The 19060-nt window shown below is 45.5% G+C and overlaps 2 protein-coding genes across 2 annotated transcripts in view; one reads left to right on the forward strand and one right to left on the reverse strand.

The window, feature by feature from the left end:
* The window catches only part of LOC105732678 (putative uncharacterized protein FLJ13197), a 65630-nt gene extending 53214 nt beyond the window's left edge, over window positions 1-12416 (reverse strand). The window contains exon 1 of the mRNA XM_064366314.1: window positions 11970-12416. Within this exon, the coding sequence (XP_064222384.1) occupies window positions 11970-12336 (367 nt within the window). The 5' untranslated portion in view covers window positions 12337-12416. The remainder of the gene's footprint in view (window positions 1-11969) is intronic.
* KLF3 (KLF transcription factor 3) overlaps window positions 12161-19060 on the forward strand; it is a 36571-nt gene continuing 29671 nt past the window's right edge. Inside the window, exon 1 of the mRNA XM_064366308.1 lies at window positions 12161-12261. The gene's annotated coding sequence lies outside the window, so the exon portion shown is untranslated. The remainder of the gene's footprint in view (window positions 12262-19060) is intronic.

Below are 19060 nucleotides of genomic sequence, written 5' to 3' on the forward strand. Positions count from 1 at the left end.
ATACCATAAGGTATAAGATATAAAAATACAAATCAATACATAAATAGGCATTCTATTTATGGAGAAATAAATTCAAATTTTAAAAGGCATTTATATGGCCTGGCGTGGTAGCTCACCCCTGTAATCCTAGCACTTTAGGAGCCAAGGCGGGTGGATAACAAGGTCAGGAGTTCAAGACCAGCCTGGCCAACATGCTGAAATCCCGTCTCTACTAAAAATACAAAAATCAGCTGGGCGTGGCAGCACGTACCTGTAATCCCAGCTACTCAAGAGGCTGAGTCAGAAGAATCACTTGAATCTGGGTGGCAGAGGTTTCAGTCAACAGAGATCGAGCCACTGTACTCCAACCTGGGTGACAGAGCAAGACTCTATCTCAGAAAAAAAAAAAAAGAGAGAGAGAGAAAGAAAGAAATTAAGACTGTTATCTCGAATTAAAGTAATAACCATCAATAGTGTTGGCCGGGCACAGTGGCTCACACCTGTAATCCCAACACTTTAGGAGGCCAAGGCAGGTAGATCATGAGGTCAGGAATTCAAAACCAGCCTGGCCAACACGGTGAAACTCCGTCTCTACTAAAAATACAAAAATTAGCTGGGTGTGGTGGTGGGCGCCTGTAATCCCAGCTACTCGAGAAGCTGAAGCAGGAGAACTGCTTGAACTTGGGAGGCGGAGGTTGCAGTGAGCCGAGACATGCCACTGCACTGCAGCCTGGGTGACAGTGCAAGACTCCATCTCAGAGAGGGTAGGGTTGGGGGCGAACAGTGTAATTAGGGAGGGCCTCTTACACAATGCATCTTTGTCAGTCATCTGTACCAAATGGTCTAGATTAAATTAACTGGGTTTGTTGTTGGTTTTTATTGTTTGTTTGTTTGGATCTAAGGGTACTTTCAGGTACAGAAAAAAGTTAAGGGAAATACTGTAAGAAATGTGACTAATTTTGTCATTACCCAAACCACACTACTCATGTGATAACTACCACCTAATGAAAATTTTAAAGTCCTGAGGACTGAACTTTAGACAGGTACTTTGAAAAGCATCACAACTGGGAATACCTTGAGATAGGTGGTTTGAGAAAGTAAGCTAATATCCTACCAAGAATATCTCTCCTGGGACGTGATGATAAATGCTCAAGACTTCTGTTTCCTCCTGAATCCTGAGAACTCCTCATCTTCATAGTACCAAATGAAAGAAAATGAATTGCATTTGAAACAATTTGCCACATAAGAAAATAAACAAACATGGAAAAGGAGACACATTCGTGTGAATCTGGGAAGGAAACTTATGTTTCAGATATTGAGGAAATAGCAAAAGAAACATAAGATATTGATATGAGTTTAGAATGCCATTATCATCAATTTCTGCTTCTTTTGAATCCATTTTCCTTACCTTTAGTGCAGAAAAGAAAACTGATGAGATACATTACTGTGTAGCAAAAGTGGTACTCAAATTTTGAAAGTGTTTCCCTCCTTGCTTAAAAACGAAATGTTTCTCTTTCTTAGGAAATGAATTTTCTCTTTATATATATATATATAGTTTTGTTTTTTTGTTTTTGTTTTTTGTTTTTTGAGACGGAGTCTTGCTCTGTTGCCCAGGCTGGAGTGCAATGGCGCAATCCAGGCTCACTGCAACCTCCGCCTCCCGGGTTCAAGCGATTCTTCCGCCTCAGCCTCCCGAGTAGTTGGGACCACAGGCGCGTGCCACCACGCCCGGCTAATTTTTGTACTTTTAGTAGAGATGGGGTTTCACCATGTTGGCCAGGATGGTCTCCATCTCTTGACCTCGTGATCCGCCCGCCTCGGCCTCCCAGTGCTGGGATTACAGGCGTGAGCCACCGCGCCCAGCCTAAAATGAATTTTTTCTGTTGTGAAGATATCATGACTACTAGGCAGAATTACATATTTACTTGTGCTGGGGCACTGATGACTTCTTTTATGATGGCATTTTTTTAAGGTTTAAATATTTCTCATAAACCTGCAAAACTTAGTGCTAGAGTCTATAATGTTTCACAGTCTATAGATCCATTTGCAACAACGAGAAAAATTAAAATGTAAGTCCAGATACTTCATATAAAATTATTGACTGGTTAAAATATTCTCGAAAATCTAATAAACTAAACATCATCTTGATGTGAGCGTGAACACATTATATGTTGTAGATTTCTTGTTCCTATCATAACCAAGTAACTTTAAGTAGGCAAAGCGCCCCCAGAAACTCCTTTTACGTAATTTAAAATTGTCCATGCTTCCTTTTATCCCCTTCCATTCTTTTAGAATTTCTGGAAATACAGTATTTTTGAGACAAGGGGAGGAAGGGAAGACACACTACAATATGTATCTAGACATATTTTAAAGATATTCATGATAGAAGAAAGCACGAATCGATGAATAAAAAAGTGGATAGGTGGTGTGCCTTGTTTGATGTGAGAACACTTTAAAAAAGATTAAAATTAATGAGCTAAGGGAAGAAAAGCATGGCTAAAAGGGCTGGTAGCTCTGTAAGGGTGGGGACAGGGTGGGGAACAGACTCAGGGAGACAAACAGGATGCTGGGAGGTGAGAAATAAGGGTGGGGAGTAGTGGGCAATCTCAAGAGGAACTAACTAGGCCGTTGCTTATAGTTACCCAGAAAACCTTATGAACAATAACAGACAAACAGAAGCAGCTCAGAAAGAAACGGAGCAGCTAGAAGCCCCTCCTGCTGAGACAACGCACCAGAGTGTTAATGGTGCTTGGGGGCTGCGGGTCATCTCTCACATACTCACATACACAACTGCTGACACCTCTGTTTCCCGTCGAACCAACAGATCCTGGCAAAAGACTCCCAGAGAGGATGAATGGACCTTGCTCCAGGAAGTATTAATATATTCCTGTATCTTGAGAAATAGGAACTTCGGCTCTATTCACTCTAGTTTGCTGGCTTTTCTATTTTTGTTTTAGTTTTGTTTTGTTTTTTATTTGTTTTTAGCTTTTTTCTCTTTGGAAAGATTTGTCAAGTAAATACTGGACATATTATCTTGAAGAAGAAATTTCAGTTCCAAGAATCAGCACAGGTCCAACTATCCAAGCAGTCTTTAAAAACCCAGAGTCGGCTGGGCGTGGTGGCTCATGCCTGTAATCCCAACACTTTGAGATGCTGAGGCAGGTGGATCACGAGGTTAAGAGTTTGAGACCAGCCTGGCTAACACAGTGAAGCCCTGTCTCCAGTAAAATTACAAAAATTACCCGGGTGTGGCAGGACACACCCATAATCCCAGCTACTCGGGAGGTTGACGCAGGAGAATTGCTTGAATCTGGGAGGTAGAGGTTGCAGTTAGCCGAGATTGTGCCACTGCACTCCAGCCTGGGTGACATAATTAGACTCTGTCTCAAACCAGCCTGGGTGACATAGTTAGACTCTGTCTCAAAAAAAGGGAAAGAGTCGATAAAAGGAGATGTTCACCTTGTCTCACTGCCCTCAATTCCTAGAGCCTCCCTCGTCAACACCTCCTGCCCCCCTAGCCTCAGCCCCCTTCAAAATCCCAAGCAAAGGACTGCACCTCTGACTCCGAGGTGCTTTCAAAGGGCCAACTTGCAAAACCGTGCTTCAGATCTGACACTTAATTATACACAACTTGCCCATTTCTTTCTTTCTTGGCTTTTTGTTGTTGTTGTTGTTGTTGAGACAGTCACTCTCTTGCCCAGGCTGGAGTGTAGTGGCACAATCTTGGCTCACTGTAAACTCACCTTCCAAGTTCAAGCAATTCTCCTGCCTCAGCACCCCAAGTAGCTGGGATTACAGGCATGCACCACCACACCTGGCTAATTTTTGTATTTTTAGTGGAGACAGGGGTTTCACCATCTTAGCCAGGCTGGTCTCAAACCCCCAACCTCAAGTGATCCACCTTCTTCGGCCTCCCCAAATGCTGGGATTACAGGCGTGAGCCACTGCACCCAGCATCTTAGCTATTTTTTTTAAAAAACACTTGTTTCTTATTACAAAAGGATTACATGCTCATTAAAGAAAAAAAAACACAGAATATTGAAAGGCAAAGAAAAAATATCCCCTCTACTCCTATCACTTCAATATGAGCTTAATTACCAGAGTGATGAAGAACTCTCCACTGTTCATGTGGTACAACCATGTGCTTATTTTTTTCTAGGACAGATCAGCGAAACTTCCAAAGCATTCATGAGTGCAGAATGGCTTGCCAGGTTGGGAGACCAAGGAATAAAAGGCTGTTTCCCAGCCAAGAACAGGGAAGCCTGTGCAACTGAGCTTTTACACAGAGGGAAGTGCTTCAAACTTCAGGGTTTTGGAAGTGTGGGATGCAATGATCTTGGAATGGGCAGAAAAGAAAAGTGGCAAGACCACTTTCCTAGAGCACAGTGTACATACTGTCTCTTGGCTGGCTTAGTTGCTAAGACAGAAAAATGCTCACGCATGCACATGTATGTGTGCAAGTGTGTACAGAGTGGGAGAGAGAGATGGTATATGTATATATACATGAATAGATGTATGCACCCTTTGGCTGCTGCCTCCTGCTCTGCCCTGTTGGAGCTTTATATTAACATAATACTTCACGTCATTTTGACATGCTATTATGCAACTCACCTGCTTCAAAACCTTCCATGGCTTCCCAATGTCAATTCCAATTTTGTTCACAACATAGCTTTGGCTGACCTCTCCTGCCTTGTCTCACTCCATTCCCAAGTGACTCAGGTTCCTATTGGGCCCTTTGCCTCCATGCCCTTTCCAGACCCTAAAATGTGATTTGTAGCCCCTTCTGCAGCCATGAAGTTCTAACACAGACATTACCTCCTCCATGAAGATTTCGAGGATTTCCTGACCAGATGTGATTTCTTTTGTGAGACTGTAAGCTCCTTGAAGACCAAAACCAAACCACACATTACTACTCATTTTTTGAACAAATAAATTTACCTTTTTATCCATTTAGCTCTCATATCACTGTCCTTTTCTAAATTTTATTCATTATATTCTTGGCCAGGCAGAGTGGCCCACACCCACAATCCCAGCACTTTGGGAGGCCAAGGCAGGAGCATCACTTGAGGTCAGGAGTTCAAGACCAGCCCGTTCAACATGGTGAAACCCTGTCTCTACTAAAAATTCAGAAATTAGCTGGGTGTGGTGGCATGTGCCTGTAATCCCAGCTACTTGGGAGGCTGAGGCAGGAGAAATGCTGGAACCCAGGAGGCGAAAATTACAGTGAGTCGAGATCATGCCACTGCACGCCAGCCTGGGTAACAGAGTGAGACTTTGTCTCGAAAATAAAAATAAATAAATAAATTTTATTCATGATATTCTTATATTCTGCATTGTGTAATAATTCAGCAGAATAATACATATATTCTCTCTAATTCCTTGAATGCAGGGATTATGTCATATATACTTCTTGTACTATCACCCCAACCCAGACCTATGGTAAATGTTCAAGCAATACTAACTGAAGTAGACTAAATTCAAGATTTAAATGCCAATAATTCTTCCTTAACATAGAGGACAGGGCTAGAAACATCAAGAGTCCACCTTACTCCAAAATAGCAAAAAAAAAAAAAAAAAAAAAAAAGCCTCATTCCAAAACAAGGGAGGTAGTTTTTCTCACTTTGTAGGTCTCCCATTCTTTCCTTACTCTGACTAGCAGCACAGGAAAAATCTAGGTGGTCTCCAACTCAGCAAGAAGTTGCAGTCTCTTTGTATGTGTAGGACATTGATTTGGAAATCATAAATCATTTTCCTTTGAAGTCATAGTATAAATAATATTCTAAGGTCTCTGACATGTCTCCAAAAGCTGACTGAAACTCTCAATGAAGCAGAAATAATATATTTTCAATAAAAAGGAGAAAACAAAACTACTGACATATTTTATTGGCAAAATAACCAATAAAATAAACAATGAAATACAAGCGATTTTTTTTGGGAGCGAGGAGATGGAGTCTCGCTCTGTCTCCCAGACTGGGGTGCAGTGACACAATCTTGGCTTGCTGCAACCTCCACCTCCCAGGTTCAAGCGATTCTCCTGCCTCAGCCTCCTGAGTAGGTGGGATTACAGGCACGTGCCGCCACCATGCCCAGCTAATTTTTGTATTTTTAGTAGAGACGGGGTTTCACCATGTTGGTCAGGCTGGTCTTGAATTCCTAACCTTGTGATCTGCCTGCTTTGGCCTCCCAAAGGGCTAGGATTACAGGCGTGAGCTACAGGACCCCAACTTCTCTACAGCCTTCTTCTGTTTTACTTCTCTGACTTCGATTCCAAGAACCAACATTTCCACCGTGCCACCGTCCTTGGATTGCACTGGCTTGCCAAACACAATCCAAGACAACTGTCTACCTGCCGTAGAAATGCTAAGAGCTTCTGGAGGTGGGGGTGGATCATACATCCAGTTTGATCTTTACCAGAACTCATAGTCACCTAACTCCACGTCAGTATTTCCTGGCAATACTAAACTGGATGGATGGATAGATAATGAGTGGAAGCTTGTAGAGATGATGCAGAGAATCTACAGACCTTTTGTAATGCTTTAAAGAAGGATAATCCTTAGCCTAGCATTTCTGATTTTACTTCAAAACATACAGATTTGTTTTCCTTTAAGGTAAATGTATCTGTGCTGCTCATAAATTCACAAGCACATGACACTTTTCTGCCTTGGTAGCTTTGTCTGTCATCAAATGAGGAGGAGAAATTCCCTGGGAAGGAATAGAAAAGCTCTAAAATAGAGTGGAGAAGAAAGAAGGAATCTCAAGAAAATGTATTTGTGTAGCAAGAAGAGACTGCCTGAGATGGAACGAACTGTGATATAAGTGACAAAAGAGAAAGTGGAGGATTACAGTGCCTTGTGTCCACTAGCCCCTGAATCCATTTCAACATGGTGTTATTGTCCTGGGGTGGCTTAGTTGTTATACGTTAATCAACAAATTCTTATGGACATCTACTTCTATTTGTCAGACATTGTTCTAGAAGCTTGAGGAAAAAGTGAATAAAACAATGTCCCTGCTTTCACAGAGCTCATACTCTAATGAGAAAAAAAGGTAGCAAATAAACAAAATTTAAAAAAAGAGTAATTTTAGTTAATTATTTGCAAAAAAAAAAAAAAGAAAGTAAAACGGGACAAAGACTAGACAATGAATGGGCATCTTAGCCCATTTCATGTTGCTGTAAAGGAAACACCTGAGGCTAACTTACAAAGAAAAAACATTTATTTGGCCCACAGTTCTTCTAGTTGGAAGATTGTGCATCCAGTGAAGGCCTCAGGCTCCTTCCACGCATGGTGGAAGGTGAAGGGGAGCCAGCATGTGCAGAGATCACAGGGCAAGAGAGGAAACAAGAGAGCCGGGAGGGAGGCTCTTTATTTTATTATTATTATTTTTTTTGAAATGGAGTTTTGTTCTTGTTGCCCAGGCTGGAGTGCAATGGCATGGTCTTGGCTCACTGCAACCTCCACCTCCCAGGTTCAAGCGATACTCCTGTAATCCCAAGTAGCTGGGATTACAGGAGCGTACCACCACACCTGGATAATTAGATGAGGGTTTCACCACGTTGGCCAGGTTGGTCTCAAACTCCTGACCTCAGGTGATCTGCCCGCCTTGGCCTCCCAAAGTGCTGGGATTACAGCTCTGAGTCACTGCGCTAGACCCAGGCTCTTTTTAACAATCAGCTTTCTTGGAAACTAACAAAGGAAGTACTCATTTATTCCCCATTCTCAGGGAGAGTATTCATCTGTCCATGAAGGACACACTCCCATGACCTGAACACCTCCCATCAGGCCCCACCTCCAACAATAAGATCATATTTCAACATGAGAATTGGAGAGGACAAATATCGGAACCACAGCAAAGAGGAAAGGGGTATGTTTTAAATTTTGTGGTCAAAGAAGTCATTACTGAGGAGGTAACATTTGAGCTGAAAACTAAATGGTTTAAAAAAAAAAAAAAAAGAACTATCCACATGGAAATTGAAACTTTGGCTTTCTTTCAAGAATACAAGATGGCTGCCACAGCTTCAAGCATCACATCTTCACATAACAACTTCCAAAGCAGGTCTGGGGATTTCCCTGTATCAGGAAGAAAAAGATTTCCCACAAACCCCCAACACACTTCCCTTCATGTCCCACTTGCTAGAACTAGGTCACACACCTACCCTCCAACCAGTCACTGGCAAAAGAGACTGGGATTAGCTGGGAGTAACCAGGCTCCTCTGCTGGGACGAGGCACGGGTATCCTTCACTGAGCATAGGCTTCGTGCACCTCAACCAGACTGGCCTGCCATGAACAAGGAAAAAGGGCAAAGCAGCCACTACAAAGATCACACTTGAGATTGTCATGCAGGATTTACTGAACACCTGACCATGTTCCAGGTACTGTGCTAGTGTTAGGAATTTTAAAAAGACCTAGGCACCACTTTCACTATCTCACTCTGCTGCTTAAAAGCACTCAGTGGGGAGGCCAGGTGCGATGGTTCACGCTGGTAATCCCAGCACTTTGGGAGGCTGAGGCAGGTGAATCACAAGGTCAGGAGTTTGAGACTAGCCTCACCAAGATGGTGAAACCCCATCTCTACTAAAAATACGAAAATTTGCCAGACATGGTGGCAGGTGCCTGTAATCCCAGCTACTTGGGAAGCTGAGGCAGGAGAATCACTTGAACCTGGGAGGCGGAGGTTGCAGTGAGCCGAGATCACACCACTGCACTCTAGCCTGGGTGACAGAGCGAGACTCCATCTCAAAAAGAAAAAAGAGCACTCAGTGGGAGTAACGCCCTTTTCCCTCCTCTTCACCGTTTCAAAGCCCCTGTACTAATGGAGATATAATTTACAGCCACTTGCCTCCCTGTAGCCTCTGCTCATCTCTTCAACTCAGTCTTCCTCTCAACTCATAAACTACATTTCTTCCTTTGACAAATATTCATTAGACATCTGGGCCCTGGGAATACAATTTTGCTGAAAAGACAAGGTGCCTGCCCTCATAGAGTTTCCAGTCTAGTGCTACAGAGAGATCAGTCAATAGCCAATTACAAGAATGAAAATTGTTACACGAGGGGAAATAGGAGGACCCACTCCGATGACCCAAACAGCAGCCCCCACCAGATGTTACCAAAGCACTTCAACTTATCCAAAGGTGCGGTGAGAGAATACATATTTGGAGAAAATGTCATTTAGGTCAAGGCTGAAAGGGTGGATAGAATTTAGGGAAATGGGAGTAGAGGTCACGAGTTCAGGGAGAAGGCAAGGCTTTTTTACCTAGAAAAATGAGCATGTGCAAAGGGCCAGAGGTGGGAAGAGAGAGTTGGAAGAAAGGAGCAGAAAGAAGTTCAGCATTGCTGGAAAAGAGTAGGAAGAGAGAAGAGGGAGAAGTGTCTGTAATGACAGTCAGAGGCCAGGCCAATAGGGGTGGAAAGCTTAGGACTTCATCCCAAGGGAAGCCATTGAGGGACTGACATGATTAGGCTTGCATTTTGGAAAGGGCACTCTTACTCCCATACTCTAATACCTTTCCCACGCTTTAGCCATACTGCAAACAGGATAACCAACGAGATGCGGTGACAACAGGCTGGACCAGTGTAGTGTCCGGAACTTCTGTTGGTTTTTTTTTTTTTTTTTTTTTGAGACGGAGTCTCACTCTTGCCCAGGCTGGAGTTCAGTGACATGATCTCAGCTTACTACAACCTCCACCTCCCGGGTTCAAGCAATTCCCCTGCATCAGCCTCCCTACTAGCTGCGATCACAGGCGTGCGCTGCCATGCCTGGCTAATTTTTGTGATTTCCACAGAGATGGGGTTTCGCGAAGTTGTCCAGGTTGGTCTCAAATTTCTGGCCTCAAGCGATCTACCCAACTCGGCCTCCCAAAGTGCTGGGATTACAGGAGTGAGCGACCGCGCCCCACCCTGTTGGGCATTTTGAAGAATGATGGTGTCCTTCACTGAGCTACCCAGCACTGGATGGTAATCATTTTTGTACAAGTTGCGTTTGAACAGCTTCCCACAGGGCACCAAACACGCTGTGTTTACTAATTAACTTTTTAAAATGGCTTTTCTTCTCCTTTGCCGCCTGCCCCTTTCATATCAAAACCACTCCCTTATCTTGGGTCACACTTTTCTCCGACAGGCCTATTTCGCTCTTCCCCTTTGCGTCCACAACCACATGAACAATGTAAAAAACATGGTTTATGTGCTTCTAGTTTTCATCAGTGTCCCTAGAGAAAAATCCATACTTTTTTGAGAACCTACTAGGAGTCAGTTCCACCAGCCATTCCTAACAGTGTTCCGCTAATGCAAACCTTAAGGCAGCCGATCAGACATTTAATGATGTCAGTGATCAATAAATTGCAATTAGTAATTGACACGAATCCAACTTTTTTTTCTTGAAGGTCTTTTATTCATTATGAAAAAAAAAAAAAAACACCCTTTACATTTTAAAGATGAAGCTCACGCGACAGCACGACCGGCCCAGGAGCAGTGTCAGTTCTGGGTATCCTTCACGTGGCCTTTCCCGGACTCGCGTTATTTACAATATGCTATTTCACTACTTGAGGTTATCGGGTACTAATTTTACAATACTGTGTAGCTACATGAAGCGGCTTGGAATATACTATACCACTCTGTTTTAAGCAGTACCATGTCTGGATGAAGCATCAAAGTGAGAAGGGTGAACTTAAAGGGTCTTTAAAACATCTTGAAGCAATAACAAGCCATACACTGAAGCAGCGGCGGTTTTAAACATTACACAGGACTGAAACAATTGAACCAATTTGTCCTTTGTTCTTTTTATTGCATTCCTGATTACATTAATACTGTTTAAAAAGAAACTCAAAAGGCATTAAACTTCAGTACGAATCTACACAAAGTCCTCGAAGGGGCCTGGCTTGGACGAAACGCCCTACTGTGCCGCCCGCTCGCAGCGCCCAGAAAGCCACTGAGCTTGGGGCGCTCCGTCCCTAGCAAGCGACCTGAAATGAGGAATTGCTGGGCCGGGCCCTCGCTCTGCAGGGGAGGATCCGACCAAAGTTTGCCAAGTTTCCAGGCAAGCCCGGCTGCGCAAATGCCGCTTTTTCGCTCCAGCGGCAGGCCCCGGAAGCTTTGCCCCGGGGGTCTCCGGGCCTTCAAAGAAAAGTCCCATGAGGCGGGGGGCGCCGCCTGGGCCGTCCGCTAGAGGGACCTGGCGCCCCGGGGCACAAAGAAACAGCGCACCCACAGCGTGTCCCCTGACCCCCGCAGACTCGGGGCCAGGGAGGCTCGGCGCGCCCCAGCGGCCGCTCTTCCCCTTCCGAACCCGCCCGGCCCACCCGCTCCTGCAAAGCGGCCGCCTCGGCTCCGCTTTTCTCCTGCAGGGAGCTGAGTGCGCTCGGCCGAGGAGGGGCCGCGCCGGCCGCGGGGCCCAGCCCTTCCCGCCGCGCCCGGGACCGCCCTTCTCGCCGGAGCCGGCTGATTGATGGCCCCGGCCGCCCGCGCCCCCCGCCCCGGCTCGCCCGGGAGCTCGGCTGTGTGTTTTGGAAGCGGCGCAGCGGGCCGCGGCCGTGTGACGCCCGGAGCGGGCAGCGCCGCCCTTCCTTCCCCCCGGGCTCGGGCGGCGGCGCGGCGGCCGGGCCGAGCGGGCGGGGCGCGGGCTCCGGGGCGGAGGGCGCAGGGAGGGGACGCGGGCGGGGACGCGGGGCCGGGCGGGCTGGAGCGGGGGGTGGAGGCCGCGCCGCGCCGCGCCTCGCGGGACAGGTTGGGCCGGCGGGGCGGCGCCCGGCTCCGGGGAATAATAAGTGTCTGTCAGGCCGTCCCCGGGTGACTGGGCGGGGCGGGGCGGAGGCGGCGCGGGAGGCGGGGGTGGCGGGGGAAGGGCGCAGGGCGGGGTGCGTGTTTGCGCGAGTGACTCGGCCGACCCCTCCGGCGGCTGCCTCCACCCAAGTGGGTGGGGACCCGCCCAGCCCGGGCGGCCGCGGCGGCTCCCTCTCCCCTCCCTGACCCTCCCACCCCGGGTCCCAGCCTCTACTTACCCCGCCAGCCCCGGGAGGCTCGCAGAGCGAGCGGCGCCGGCGTCATGTGACTGCCCGGAGTTGGTGCCGGGAGCCAGAGGGGAGCCAGGAGCGGAGCCGCGCGGAGCCGGGGCCCGAGCCGGAGCGCAGCGAGAGCGTCCGCCGCACGCGCGCCAGTCCCCGTCCCCTGCGGCCGCCGCCGCCTACGGCGCCCGGACTGGAGCCCTGACATTACTGCGCTCGAGGGGCTCCAGGTAGCCCGGATCCGGGCCTTTATTTCTCGTCGGCGGCGCCCCGCACCGCGCCTCGCAAAGTAAGTCCTCTCTCCCTCACCTCTCCTCCGCGTCCCGGCCCCTGCCGCCCGCCTCCTCGGCCGCTCTGGTTTCATTTTTTTCCCTCGGAGGGGGCCGCAGGGAATGAGTTGGGGGTGCAGCGCTGCGCTGGGGGTGGTGCGCCTGCGGGCTTGGGAAAGTGCGGCAGCCCCTCACAGCCGGGGTGGGGGCGGAGGGCGAGCACGGGGGAGGGGGCCACAGGTTCGCAGTGGAAAGTGAGGGGTTGAGGCGAGGCAGCGTGTGGACCCTGGGTGCGGAGGAGCGGGGCCGGCAGCGCCCGCCGCGGTCCGGGGCAGGGCGCGAGCGGGGGCTCACCTGTGTGGTCCCCGGCCTCCGCCCGCCCGCTCACGATTCCTTCCAAAGCCCCAGAAATCTCTGTGCTCTCCGCGTGTGGCAACGTTGTTTGGAGAAAGGTAGCGCCGAGGCCTCGCGCTCCTGCTCCTCCCCCTCCCGGTGCCCCCCCAACCCCGGCTCCCGCGTCCTTCCCCTCCCCGCCCTCCGCCCGCGCCCCCCGCCGCCCCCCTCCCGGGACCCGGCGCTCGGTCGCTCGCCCGGCAGAGCAAACTTGGAGCAGCCTCCCGGGCCCTCTGGAAAGAAACTTGGGGCAATTAGGACTGGAGGCAGCATCCCATTCTCCGTCCTGGAGCCCAGGAGCTGCCAGGGCGTCTGGATCCTCCGGGGCAGGAGAAATGAGCCGGCTGGGTTTGGAGAGTCCTCCTGGGGGCATGGAGAGAACCTGCCGCAGTGCCTGGAGCAAGGATTGCAGCGTGGCTGAAGGCGGAGGATGCCTTAGGCAACTGCCTGCAGCCGAACCTGGTGGGGACCCAGGGGCAGATCCCTGGACCAAGACCCCTGGGACCTACCTAACATTTCCAAGTGGCTTTGTTAGAGATGGCAGATAAGACTTGGAATTCTCATATTCATTTTTTGGGCATATTACTACTAACAAGGAGAAATACTTTTCTGGTTTAAATTTTATAGCACTATACAATAATACTAGAAGAATGTGAATGGGACTTAATAAGTCAAGTTAAACGGAAATTGGAAATTGCTCACCTTCTTGTATTTCACTAAAATAAACATTTTACACTGAACCACTGAATTTCTTACTCAGAATTTATGTTTCCATTAATATCACTCAAGATACTTTAAATATATTGATTATTTTCTCTTAAGAGTCTGGTATATGGGGAAAAGTATGAAGTGGTATTCTGACAAGTATGTGAAACATGCCAGCAAAATCAAGTGGGGAATAGGCCAGTGGTTCATTATAGGTTTTTCTACACAGCAGTTTTGTGCTATCCTATTCTGTATGAATTTGAGGAGCATTTGTACAAGAGAAATTCATCTGGATGATCTGCCTTACCCTAGGGAAGACTTGCTTTTAGGGGGAAAAACAATCTGTTAGCATTGATATCTCCAGTTTTTTTTCAGTTTGTAATAGTGTTTAAAGAAAGTGTCCATGAATGATTTCTTCTGGTTTGAAAAGAGGTTTGTTAGTTGACTTTAGGCTGTTAATAGAAACCTGAAATTAGATGTTTGATTAAATTAAACTCCCTAGAGAAACTGATTTCTTCATTTCTGCAGTCAGTGGGCTTTGCTGCAAACTATTTATTAGAAGGAAAAAACCTAATGTACTATCTATCCGTAAGTTTAATGATGATACATTGTAAAGAACATTTAGCTTGCATGAAAGAGAATACAAGTATGAAAATCTCAACATGAAAATAACAAAGAAAAGTAGCTACTTAGACCACAAAACCTTGTCAGATACAAAACAACAGAGCTTTGCAGAAAGCTATTGTTTTATTCACTGCAAAGTTTCTAAATTAAAACCCAATTTTGTTGCTATGGGTACAGTGATGCTTCTTTTTTCCTTTTTTTTTTTTTTTTCTTTTTTCCTTACCTGTACTTAACATCTGCACACACCAGATTCTTAAATCTCTGATAATGTAAGCTTGAGTTAAACAGTCCTGGCTAACAAAGTAAAGAGAAATAATGGGAAAGGAACTGTGAATGGATTTTACTATCTTAAAAATAACCCAAAGGGAAAATAGACATTTTAGAATGTCTTGTAGAAATTAGTACTCTGGCGTACAGATTGTGTAACAATTTTTAGATTAAATGTCAGAAACAGAATCACATTCTTAAAAGGTAAATTTCTGTAAATGTGTGTATATGCTAAACAGATGAGCAGCTCTGCAAAAATGTGTATAACTGCATTTGAAAAAGACAGTGAAAATTTTGGGTTGCTCTAGATGTCCCACAGTCTGTCTTGGAATTTTGTGACTAAAGGAGGCTTACCATTGCTCCAGTTTTAGTTCTGTGGGGTACCCAAATTGTAATCTGAATTCCTAACACAGTGTTCTATCTTCATTTTCCTCCTGATGCACTGAGGCTGAACCATAATCATTACCCTAACCTGGGATTTGACCAGAGCTAGGGACTAGCCATTGGGATGGGGCAGAAAGGGACAAAAGAAATCAGGAGGGAGGCTAGTGTTCATTAGGGAGGTCTCTGCTGCTTGAATATGATAAAATCACATTTCACTTATGATGTTTACTGTATGTGGCAGCTCTTATTTGTAAATAGGGCAGGTCCCCTGTATAAAGCTGGTGTTATTATTCACACCCATAGAACAAACACCTCCACCCCCCTGTTGTTGTCTTAAAAAACTCCAGCTGCTCATGAATATAGGGTCAGGGAGGGCCGGCTAAATGTTTCTCTGTGCTTTCTCTCCAGCACAGCCAGCAGAGCTGTTTCCTGTTCTTTGTTTCAAGGCTGGGGTTTGCGTCATACATTCCAAGTGGCATATGTGTGCTCTTTCCTGTTTCAGGCTGTTTTCTGGTAGATCAGTAGCCCAGAGCAGGCCGAGGTCCCTGCCCCTAAACTCCGTATCCCCACCCATGGAGTTATCATGTCTCTACACACTTGATATTGCTTAAGATGCCTGTGTTATGTCATAATGAGAAGTCAGTTAACCTTTTTACGTCCACCCTTTGCTCCACTGCATTTGTCTGGGTGAATAAATGGTTTTGCCTTCTTAAATTTTTCATTGCCACATTGTGATTTGGGGGAAATTTCAGTCCATCTTGGCAAAGAAACCTAAAGGAGTTTTGTTTTTGTTTGTGATTCTTGTGTTGAGGTCGTTAGGGTATTTGTTCTAAGATAGGCATTTTGCCCTGAAGCTGTCAATTTTGGATCAGGATTAACACCTTACAGTTTAGAAGACCTAGCATTATCTGAAAGACGTGGCCCACCCTTGTTCACATTTAACCCAGGATGCTCCAGGTGGCTTCGGTGGATGGAGGATTTAAGCAGTGTTGGCAGCCTGGGCTTAGTTGAAAGTCCTGCTTGTGTTTGGAAGAAGAAATCTTTGGAAAAATCATTGAAGCAAAGCATAAGACATTGAGAAAATCCCAGGATTATTTCTTTTTAAGGACAAAGATTTAAATACCAGGATAATGTTTTAAAGACAAAAAATTCACTGTACAATATTCTACATCTCATTTTCAACCTGTTCTTAAGAATTAAACTCAAAGAAAAGGAGAACTGGCAATAACAAATTCATTCAATGATAGATCGTTTGGAAAATTTTAATCTTCTGTTTTGAAAACAGAAGAAGAATGCTCTTCTCATTTTCTTTTTGCAGTAACATTTTTCATTATTTTTTAAATATTCTGTCAGTTGTGGGTTAATGAATTTCTGAGTTAACTATTTAAGACCTATCTTAATATTATTTTTCTTTTGGTTCTTGAGAAACTAAGATTTAAGGAAATATTTGGTTGAAAAAGAAAAGTTTTGGCAAGTTCTTTTATAAACTTATTTGGGGATTTTCTTTTTTAATCGAAAGGAATAATCTACAACGTCGCCATGGAATTAATTCAAAGAGTTGCTGAAGCGGCAAATCAGGCCCTCTGCTCCCCAAAATTGATGATAATGGTGCTTTGGTTTTAAATGTCACATTCCACCACATTCTTTATGTACAAATGGAAAGTATAAAATATGGTATTAAGAGAGTTACTTGGATCAATTACTTGGCTACTGATAACCTTCTATGAAAAAGGCCCGGAGTTTTGGAAGTCCTAACAAGTTCTTTCTCCTTTGGGAAAAGCATCTTGAAATACTAAGCTGACCTGCAGGACAAGAGGCTTTTAAGCTTAAAATTCATAAGTAAGTCAAATGGAAGCAGGGTGTTTTTTTTGTTTGTTTTGATTCCAAAGTTGTTAACAATCTAACTAGGTTTGGTAAACAGTGTCTGTATTTGGCTTTTGGAAAACTCTTTCCTCTCCCTTTTGCAGGAAGATGAAGTGGTTGATAGAGGTGATCAGGGTCTAATATAGTCTGTCAGAAAAACATTCTGCAAGCTTTTAAATGCTAAGCTGAAGAATTGAGGAAAATTATCCTATCTTATAGTTGCTATAATTACAAAAAAAATGGGAATAAGAGTTTTATTTAGCCATATAAATAAATCCTGATTCTTAATTCCATTGTGTCTCCATCTCCCCCTGAGAACTTGCCTTCTTAATATTTTCAAATCAACATTTTTGCTATAAAATGACAGCTTTCTTGGGTAGTATTTCTTGTTCTCTGTTTTCACACCCAGTTGTGTTTAAGAAAAATAAATATAGGCAACCTCATTTTTTAAGGTACTGAGAATTAAATTATTCTGGAACGTGGACTCTTTCTGAAGTGCTTCATTTATCATTGGTTCTAGCTTTTTAAAAAAATAAATCTGTAGAATCTTAAAACAATTGATGTCTGGTTTGCTAGTATGTGATATTCTAGTCAGAATTCCTCTTGGGAGTGAGTTGGATTATGATGGTCACTAGCATTCTCGTTTTCAAGACCACTCTGTTCCTTTCTTAGACCCTGTTTCTCATCTTAAGCAGTCATGCCGAAGCTGGAGACAGGAAACCAGACAGCAGTCTGCCCTGATAAGGGACAGCATTGTCTGAAGGGGATAGCCCTACTTTTCCCCCCAACTCAGCTCTCCTTCCTTGAAATTTAGTAGTCATAGAAGAGGCACAATGCTATTGACAGTTTCTGAATTAGAACTAGGATTAATTTCCTCCAAAGCCAAAAAAAAAAAAAAAGAGTCTCCTCAGCCAGGTGTGGTGGCTCACCCCTGTAATCCCAGCACTTTGGGAGGCCAAAGTGGGTGGATCACCTGAGGTCAGGAGTTCTAGACCAGCCTGGCCAACATGGCGAAATCCCATCTCTACTAAAAGTACAAAAATTAGCTGGGCATGAGCTGGGCATGGTGGCACGCGCCTGTAATCCCAGCTACTTGGGAGGCTGAGGCAGGAGAATCACTTGAACCCAGGAGGCAGAGGTTGCAGTGAGCCAAGATTGTGCCACTGCACTCCAGCCTGGGCAACAAGAGTGAGACTCCGTCTCAAAAAAAAAAAAAGGTATCCTCTTAACTGGCCCTGTCCTGATTCTGTAATGTGGCCATACCCAATGGAACATTTGAAAAAAAAAGAAAATTATCTGTATGTTTTGTATCTGTTGGTCAGAGTTTGTAGTAAAGTTCTTTCTTTAGCAAAACAGGTTCCTGGAGGTTTTTGAAACTCACTCCATTGTGTCGCAGGCTGAATTCATTATCATTTCTCCATCTAATTATTTGGAAGGACTGGAGACAGAAGAGAGCAAGTTCAGTGGCCCTCTAACCCATGCATTTCATGTAACTGCTGGGTCTGGCTCTTATCCTGTTTCCAGTAAGGTGTTGCTCCTTGAAGCAGGCCCTTTGCAGGAGGACCCAGAATTGCCCTGCTTAGCCCAGGACATCCTCAAGATGGTTGCCAATCTCTGGAAGGCTTGGGGATCCCGCCAGGGATGGCCCAGAGCTAGTCTTATCCCAAATCAGTGGAGTTTGGCCAAATCTTGACATAAGAGATCAAATGGATATTGAGGTCAGTGGGTTCTACCCTGGAGAGCGACCTGTGAATCAAGCGTGGGGTTTTTTTCTCTTTTGGCCTGTATGTTGTTCTTTCTACTACTACTGTTGTTTAAGTGTAATCACTGAGATCCACTCCTTTATCTTTTCCTGTACTTTACACCCCTGGTACCTTCCAAAGCTTCACACTCCAAAGCCACTTTCATTTGTAAGATCAAGTTCCTGTTCCGCTGAGTTTCCAAACAAGGGAGTTTTTCTCCTGGGCTCCCAAAATTTTCACGTTTACTTTGCGTTTTAGAAGATGAGACGTCAGGACGGCTTCACTAGCCGCCGGACAGCGTTTCCATGTGGGACACCTGGTGTGCCATCATTCCAGGGCCTTTGCCCTTAATTTATCGTAGCACGTGAGAAGTGTAGTTTGACATCCATTCATTTATTCATCTAACAAGTATTTATTGAGTACCTACTTATTAGAGCTAATCTCAAATTATATGCAATCATTGCTCTGAGTTGTACCATAGGATGGAGTAGACCTGCAGTGATCTAACCTGAAAAGGCATTTTGAAATCTTAATTGCCTGCTGGAACCTCCCGGGGCCCTGCTTCCCATGGGCCAGTGTGGCCGTGCACACCCACACTCTCCCTACTGGGGAGTGACCCCAACATGAGGAGATGTTACCTAAAAGTCGGTCCCACAGCACAGGCTCTGAAGCAGAACAGAAAGTGCCCGGGTCTGCAGGCAGAAACACTTCTGTTCCTGGCTGCAGCTCCAAGCAGCTTTGTGAAATTGGGCAAGTCGTTTCACCTCTGTTCCTCCATTTCCTCATTTCTAAAATGGGGATGAGGACCTGACCCTTCCACCTTTGTACAGTTGTTATAAGG

The sequence above is a fragment of the Aotus nancymaae genome, unplaced genomic scaffold (assembly GCF_030222135.1).
Source record: "Aotus nancymaae isolate 86718 unplaced genomic scaffold, 86718_ANA_hifiasm-v0.15.2.pri h1tg000006l, whole genome shotgun sequence".
NCBI lineage: Eukaryota > Metazoa > Chordata > Mammalia > Primates > Aotidae > Aotus > Aotus nancymaae.